Genomic DNA, 8,733 nt, shown 5'->3' with positions numbered 1-8,733 from the left:
ATGGAAGGGAGTAAAGTTCGCACGAATTTATGGTTGGTACTTGGAACCTTCCTTCTGCAAAATAAAAGAAAACATAATAAACCAACACGACATTGAGAAGAATCTCATTGAATGCAAAAAAAAAAAAAAAAAATATGACGTTCAATTATCAAAAACAACATTTATTGTAAGAGACACAAAACAATAAGACAAGACAATAGAATATATTAAGTATCTTAAAATAGATTAATTCTTTATTTATCGGTCAAAGAATAAAGTTATTAAAAATAAAAATAATAGTTGCATGATATAAGCAATCACACACGTGCCCTTGGTACCTTTCCACCTTTGCCAGTTGCCACCAGACCACCTCCATCTTTTGCTTTGCTGTATATACCAACCTTTCATCTCTCTCTTTTTTATATAAAAAATTATGATTGCCACAGATATGATTATGATTTGATTTTTTTTACTATGGTATTTCCTCACTTTTTGGGTTAAAGTGTGTAACTGCTGCTTATAATAAGTGTCGCTCATGTGAATCAAACTTTTAATTGTTTAGTAGTTGAGTCTTGCACCACTAAACTAATGTCTTATTGTAATTATGATTCAATTTGATAATGTTTTAGATGTGATTATGATCTAAGTTGATTTAAACTATATTTAGTTTCATCCGTTGTAATTGTACTATTAAGTTATGATTTGATTTTAATTTTATGACTTTAATAGAACAGCCTCTTATACATTTGCAGTTGACTGGGGAATTCAACACAACAGTTCAAACAAGGTAAAATAGAGGGGATAATATCATAATAATATCTTAAACAAATTTAAAATAGATAATTAAGAATATAAAAAAACTATAAAATATGTTATAGTAATTATCTATTTTTTCCTACCTGAGATCCAATCGTTCAAAGTGGAGGATTTGTTGGTGTAAGTTTTTTGTCCAAAATTCTTCCTAATGTAACGATGAATGAAGACGTAATGATAAAAATCTAGAGTTCAAGTAAAATTGATTTCTCTTATCTTCTCTCTTGCAAACTGAATATACTTCCTTGATCTGACTCATTTTCTGTAGCATAAGTGGTATAAGTAGGCTTGCATAAAATGGGTATTTTTCCATGCCCACAACCTAACAATACTCATTCTTTTTTTTCCCACAAGTATATTCGTACCGGAAGCAATCCTATCCAAGCCAGAAACATCCACAGGTACGTGGGATTAACTCTCCCAGCGAACATTTTTTCCATCCACACGTACGTGGAGCATTTTCTATTTGGTGTTATCTCTGATGAAAGTTGTTAACACAATAGTCAAATGAATTTGTTCTTTTAATGTTCAATCAAATGGACTAATTGAAAATGGTTATATATTAATTTATCGGCTAGATTCTAATTATAAAGATGGATTGTATATTTTTTTTTATAAAGTTAATATATAATGTATCATTATTATTTATGTATATATTTTTTATTTTTTATTCATGTGTTAGTTATCAGTAACTTTTAAATAAAAATAATATAGTCAACTACATATTGATTGTAAAAAACTACATTCATTGATATCATAGACTATGGTAATACTTTCTTGATTTCATTGTAGAATTTCACATATTGTAAGAGACACAAAACAATAAGACAAGACAATAGAATATATTAAGTATCTTAAAATAGATTAATTCTTTATTTATCGGTCAAAGAATAAAGTTATTAAAAATAAAAATAATAGTTGCATGATATAAGCAATCACACACGTGCCCTTGGTACCTTTCCACCTTTGCCAGTTGCCACCAGACCACCTCCATCTTTTGCTTTGCTGTATATACCAACCTTTCATCTCTCTCTTTTTTATATAAAAAATTATGATTGCCACAGATATGATTATGATTTGATTTTTTTTACTATGGTATTTCCTCACTTTTTGGGTTAAAGTGTGTAACTGCTGCTTATAATAAGTGTCGCTCATGTGAATCAAACTTTTAATTGTTTAGTAGTTGAGTCTTGCACCACTAAACTAATGTCTTATTGTAATTATGATTCAATTTGATAATGTTTTAGATGTGATTATGATCTAAGTTGATTTAAACTATATTTAGTTTCATCCGTTGTAATTGTACTATTAAGTTATGATTTGATTTTAATTTTATGACTTTAATAGAACAGCCTCTTATACATTTGCAGTTGACTGGGGAATTCAACACAACAGTTCAAACAAGGTAAAATAGAGGGGATAATATCATAATAATATCTTAAACAAATTTAAAATAGATAATTAAGAATATAAAAAAACTATAAAATATGTTATAGTAATTATCTATTTTTTCCTACCTGAGATCCAATCGTTCAAAGTGGAGGATTTGTTGGTGTAAGTTTTTTGTCCAAAATTCTTCCTAATGTAACGATGAATGAAGACGTAATGATAAAAATCTAGAGTTCAAGTAAAATTGATTTCTCTTATCTTCTCTCTTGCAAACTGAATATACTTCCTTGATCTGACTCATTTTCTGTAGCATAAGTGGTATAAGTAGGCTTGCATAAAATGGGTATTTTTCCATGCCCACAACCTAACAATACTCATTCTTTTTTTTCCCACAAGTATATTCGTACCGGAAGCAATCCTATCCAAGCCAGAAACATCCACAGGTACGTGGGATTAACTCTCCCAGCGAACATTTTTTCCATCCACACGTACGTGGAGCATTTTCTATTTGGTGTTATCTCTGATGAAAGTTGTTAACACAATAGTCAAATGAATTTGTTCTTTTAATGTTCAATCAAATGGACTAATTGAAAATGGTTATATATTAATTTATCGGCTAGATTCTAATTATAAAGATGGATTGTATATTTTTTTTTATAAAGTTAATATATAATGTATCATTATTATTTATGTATATATTTTTTATTTTTTATTCATGTGTTAGTTATCAGTAACTTTTAAATAAAAATAATATAGTCAACTACATATTGATTGTAAAAAACTACATTCATTGATATCATAGACTATGGTAATACTTTCTTGATTTCATTGTAGAATTTCACATTTAAAGTTGCATATGAAAGCTGTAAGGTGAGGTTGGCAGTTGACGACTTACTTTTGTTCAGGGAAGCCAAAGTTGACACTTTATTAACAACGCTTCCTAAAGCTTGAGACTTAAAAGCCTGCATCAATAGAAATTTGTTTATTCTGTTCCTTGGGCATATTCCTCTCTGTTTTCCCATGTGCTTCTCATTATAAATAAATATTAAAATAAATAAAAATGTCATTTTTTACTAATGTATTTCCTATACAAAATGAAAGTTTGAATTTTGAAGCTGTCAATTTGAGAAGAGTTGAATCTAATATATATTTTTATTTCAATTTTGTCATTTAAAGCTGTTACCTCAAATAGTTTAAGAATGTAATTTTATTTATTTAGAACAGAATTTATTTATTTTCTATCTTTAAACTCAAGCAAAAAAAAAATGTATATCATGGTCTTTCCACTTATGTTTTCTTCTGCTCCCTTATTTTTTTTCGTCCTCCAATGGCATAACTGGAACTCACAATGTCTAAGAACTTTCAGGTCAAAGCCCAATATTTCAGTGTAACTTCATACGGCAATGACAAAGAGGCAATTACAGAGAAAGAAAGAAAAAATCAATGAAAAAAATAGCAGATGCATCCAAATACACTTGAAATTTGACTTCTAACTTGATATCACAATTCACAAAGTGACTCAATACACAACAGTAAGATATAAAAAATTGTGAAAAAAATAAAGTAAGATGGTTAATATTTAAAGGTCAAAGATATTTAATGGTCACATTCTTATATAAAATATTTAATTTTAATATTTTAAATCAGATTTCGTTTTAATTATTCTTCTATGTATGGGAAGGTGGAATTGCACCAATATGGAATAAATTATAATATGAATAATATATACTTAATATATTAAAAGTATCTTTTTACTTTTTTTTGGTAAAGAATCAATTATTTTTATGATTCATGATTGTTCATTCTAACCAATGTTACTCATAGAAATAGAATTTTTGATTTTTTCGTCTTCATGAGAATCCAATTAAACCTTATATATCTTGCACAATTCCTTGTTGATAAATTTATTAAATAATATATAAACATAAGAACTATATATTATATTCAATGATCCACTGTACTTTCCTTCTTAGAGAAGCCACATCTATATTATTTTATGTAAAACTCTCCTCAAATAGATATCACACAAATAATTCTCTCTTTTTAGTTTTCACGGAATGTTCCCAGCATCAGTAATGTGACAGCTACAAATTAAGATATTGACATTTCATTATCCAGTTGAGGGAAAATAATTATAATATTATTGTTCCTTTCATAGTGTGTGTTTCATTTTCATACAACAACTTCATGTGGTTCAACGAATTATATGCTTATTTTTAAGAGAAGGATTATGCTGAATTACAGTCACAGACATGAGACACCTACAAAGGGAATTTTGATGAGGCATAAATGCTGGAATGTGAGGAGTGATAAAAATTTAAACTTTTTAATTTATTCAATTTAATAATAATATTAAATCTACAACCTTAAATATTTTTCAGTGCTATGTATCAGAATCTAGGTCCAATATTGGTCTCTTATTAGAGATGATCTCAGCAGAGTTTAGAGATGATCCCCATATACCGTAAGCATTCCAAAAAAAAGACAATTATAACCACCCAGTATAATTCAGATTCAATTCTGGTCTTCATTACTTATATTTTTAATAGAGGAAATGTTAAATCCTCTTAACAAACAACACTAAAAACTGAAAGATGGTTTTTAGATTTGTTTTTCATGAGATTATAGCAATTTTCATAGAATATAATAAGTATGGGAATAAAAAATATAGGGAGAAAAAATATGATGACAATATAAAAGTTTTATACATTTAGGATTGTATATTCATGTTTAATATCAACTCTTAAATATATATAATACTAATAAATGATATATAAAACTAAACTCCAACAATGCATAAATATTAAACAGAAAAAATATCGGAATATTTTATAATTTAATTTTAATACACCAATATGTTATGTGTTTTACACTTCCAATTATGGTACTCACATGTATAAATTTTAAGATAGTTATTTCAAAAGTCAGACAATTTAATGATGTAACACTACACTTTATAATTGAATTGATTACTTTATAATTGAATTGATTAGCATCAAAATATTTACGCTGAACAGTTTTATTCACGAGTTAGGAGTAATTCGGCAGCGTACAAACTACAAAAGATATAAACGTTCTGCAAATATTAAGGACGAGGAAACACCTAACTAAAACGGTTCATATAGCATACCCCAAGTACTGCCCATATTCATATTCACATGTTACTTTTTTCTTCGATATCTCCTCATATCATATCACGATATAATTATCTCCTCCAATCTCTAAACTTATGACATGTGTTCTATTTATTTCAGTTTTTAGAAACATTTGTATAGAAAATAATTAAATATAACACATGTCATAATTTTAGTAGTTGAAATTGATAACTTAGATCATGATATTAGCCTATACTTTGTTCTCTTTTTCTTTATGTCATCGTTTTTTTTATTATAGTAGTTATCGGCCATGGTATTTTTTCACGATGAAAGATTTTCGTTAAGCTTTTATCCTAGGAGAATAAGATTCTATATACAAAAAATACATTTCAAGTTTTGTAAGAATGGTCCATGGCCAGCATAGAAGCTGGTGTTGATTTCCTTTTCTATGCTTCTAAATTCTGAAGAGAAGCCAGCCATTGTTCCATGTAATTCTTGTCAGCTGCATAGTCAACCAGTATACCAAACAATCAAGAATGGATAACACATCTTTAGAATCTTAAAATTACATAAATATCATAGATAAAATGCTTTTACTCCATTAATTCCCAAGACTAGAGCAAAATGCATGCTATCATTGATGGGTAGAAGACAACTCTTCCTTAGTTTTAATTTGAAAAAGCAGCTTAATTGAAAACTGAAGTTTGTTATTTTAAACACAATAGTAGAGGTTGAAAGCCAACCAGAAAGATCTGGGAAACAAGAACTCATTTTCTATGTGCAATAACAAACATTTTTTGTGAAAACAAAGATAAAGAGTGTTCTTGTTAACATATTTTTTTTGGTATAACAAAGGTATCCCATCATCCTATGACGAAGGAACTAATCATTTTCTGGTGTCGCTCTCAGGTATCGAACATTTGACATTTGGCCTAGTATGATACTTATGTATTTAGTGGAGTCTTAGACCATTAGACCGACGCATTGTTAGTTGTTAACATATCTTAATATGTCATCTAGTATACTCTTATCTTTTATTGCTACATGTTATTACAAAGAATTGCAAAATCTAAGTAATGATCTGCAAATCCTGCTTAACAATAACATGCAGAATTGATTCACTACCCTGAACAAAAATTCCAAGCTAAGAGATTATAATAAAATAAGAATTCATCGATTAATATATAAAAAGAAGTGCAGGGATAGAGGACCAATGGAACAGAAAGCCTCCTGAAACAAAGATACAACAAACAAAGAAAACACATAAAACAAATAAACTAGTCTCTTTGTTAATCAGACAGGAAAGCTGCAACAAAATAAAAGAGGAGCACAAACCCACATAGGCTAGAAAAAACATTCCTCTAGTACACTAAACAAAGGCTTTCTGGAATCTAGGTCATACATTTGAGAGAAAAAATTACAAAAGGGAATTTTTCCTGATGCAATTGGATTTACCATCTCAAGTCACCATTGCACTTATAATTGCTAAATGATTATGGTATAGCTAATTGTCAAGCTACAAGATAACAAAATCATAAATACATTAGCCATGATGATAATGACAATTATAGCTTATGCTCAACAGTCTCAACACAGTTTATAACAATATATTTAAAAATGCGATCAAATATTGTTAGTTCTAAAAGAGTCAGCATAAAGCAGTCAAGTCAAACAGTGTTAAGAGTTTGGAAGGAAAAAAACAACACACAATTAAAAGAGACCAAATTACACATTTCAAGAGCATGTTCTAAATCTTACCAGGAGATAATTCATTAGGGAGGTTTTTGATTACACTCAAAAGCTCATTATTTGAACCCTCCACCTCCTTGCAGCCAGGTCTATAGCAAGGAACAAGGACAGCAAAATTATTATCTGACTCATCATCACTCTGAAAATCAGAGCCATGAGGCTCCAACCACCCAATGGACCAATCTGAGTCATCAGATTCAGAGCCAGACAAACAACCACCACCATCAGATGGAACCAACACAACATCATGGTCTCTATCCATTCTCCTCTCTTCCCTGCTCTGCCATTTCCTCTTAACCTTCCTGTGAGATGGAGGAGCTATCTTTGTTCCCTTCACCAAACGGAACTTTACGGTCTCTCTTCCCCATTCAGAAGATGAATTCAAAGGAGAACTGTTCGAAACAACGTCCCCTTTCTCCTTGCTACCCCACAACCACCATGATAAACGTGTAAAAGAGACAGCCATAGTTCTGATTCCACTCGTGATTCAACTTTCAAGGCTAAAGGGTTTACAATGAGTGATGAATCACTTTCAGAAGCCAAAGTCTTGTGACCGAAATGACAAAAAAGTCACGGACTTGGTATTGGAGACCAAAAAAGTGAGATGGAATTGCCAGTAGTTCCTACCTGTTGCAGTAACCACTATATTAGGAAATTTTACATTCATTGACAAAACAAAAATTAATTGAAACCCATTAAATTGGAAGCATAATTAAATATGGGAGCATAATTAAATTCAACCCAACAAAACCATTAATATCAGTAACGGATAAAATAAAACACTTTAATGAAACAGAGTCAGTAAGTTTGTCAAGGATGCTTAAGTATCAAACCCAATTAAAAAAGGTGAAGAACTCAGCGTCTCAGCCAAGATTAAATGTCAGCAAAAAAATCATAACTTCGTTCATCCAACTTCATCAAATTGCCATAAATTCACATAAATTAATCTCAGAAAACACAAAGGAAAAAGGTTCATTATCCAAAATCTTTTTTTGCATTTTTAATTAAAAAATCTCAATAAGCTATAAGCCCCAAATTTCAGTCACAAGGAGTCAATGACAGTCATGTTAGTCATTGAATGCAAAATCAACAGAAGCAAGACTTAAACCAAACCCAGTATAGGAACTGAAAACTTTCTTGTAAAGACCTTTGCTTTAGGGGTAAATTAGGAATTCCCCAAACTCAAATGATCAAAAGAATCAATTATCTTCGCTTCACCGGAACATCCGAAACCTCTTGCCGGAAAACTGAACCTTTACCAGAAGATGCGTAAAAACAAAACGAGGGGTGATCGTAAGAAAAAATTTCTCCGACAAATCAAACGCCAGTTAAAATGCAATGACTCAGTGAGTTCAATTCAAACCCTAACACGCCAACTCTCTCTAATTGATCGTGTTTCTTCTACACCTTCTTCAGTTTCTGGGTACACTGAGGCAAACCCAGCAACACTGAAACTCGTCTTCTTCTGAATTTATAGACACAAATTTGCACCTTTTTCATCGAACGGTTCATATTGGACTGGTTCTTCTAATGTACGGTGATGAGAAAGTGTGTGTTACACTTATTGTGCACCACCTACCATTTTATCAAAACCCAGTGGGCCCTGGCATATATTTAATGGTAGTTATGTAATTTTTTAAATCAGAAAACATTGGACGTTTGATTCTGTGATGAGAAAGATAATAACCGTCCAATGATGCTGACGTGG

At 30.4% G+C, this 8,733-nt stretch overlaps 1 protein-coding gene across 3 annotated transcripts; it reads right to left on the bottom strand.

Annotated features, from left to right (window-relative positions):
• Nucleotides 5,366–8,563, bottom strand: LOC109333041. Of its 3 annotated transcripts, none has more exons than XM_019568275.1 (3): nt 8,173–8,559; nt 7,035–7,652; nt 5,366–5,778 (listed from the first exon to the last, which is right to left on the bottom strand). In XM_019568275.1, exons 2-3 carry the CDS (start codon nt 7,489–7,491, stop codon nt 5,723–5,725), a joined length of 513 nt encoding a protein of 170 aa, XP_019423820.1. In that variant the 5' UTR covers nt 7,492–7,652; nt 8,173–8,559; the 3' UTR covers nt 5,366–5,722. The 3 variants fall into 3 exon arrangements, with proteins under 3 accessions (XP_019423820.1, XP_019423821.1, XP_019423822.1); XM_019568277.1 differs by lacking the exon at nt 5,366–5,778 and adding an exon at nt 6,194–6,506 and having other exon boundaries at nt 8,173–8,563; XM_019568276.1 differs by lacking the exon at nt 8,173–8,559 and having other exon boundaries at nt 7,035–7,744.

This window comes from Lupinus angustifolius, chromosome LG18 (assembly GCF_001865875.1).
Source record: "Lupinus angustifolius cultivar Tanjil chromosome LG18, LupAngTanjil_v1.0, whole genome shotgun sequence".
Taxonomy (NCBI): Eukaryota; Viridiplantae; Streptophyta; class Magnoliopsida; order Fabales; family Fabaceae; genus Lupinus; species Lupinus angustifolius.
The sequence above is the reverse complement of the archived record's forward strand: the minus strand, read 5'-3'. Positions and strand labels throughout refer to the sequence as shown.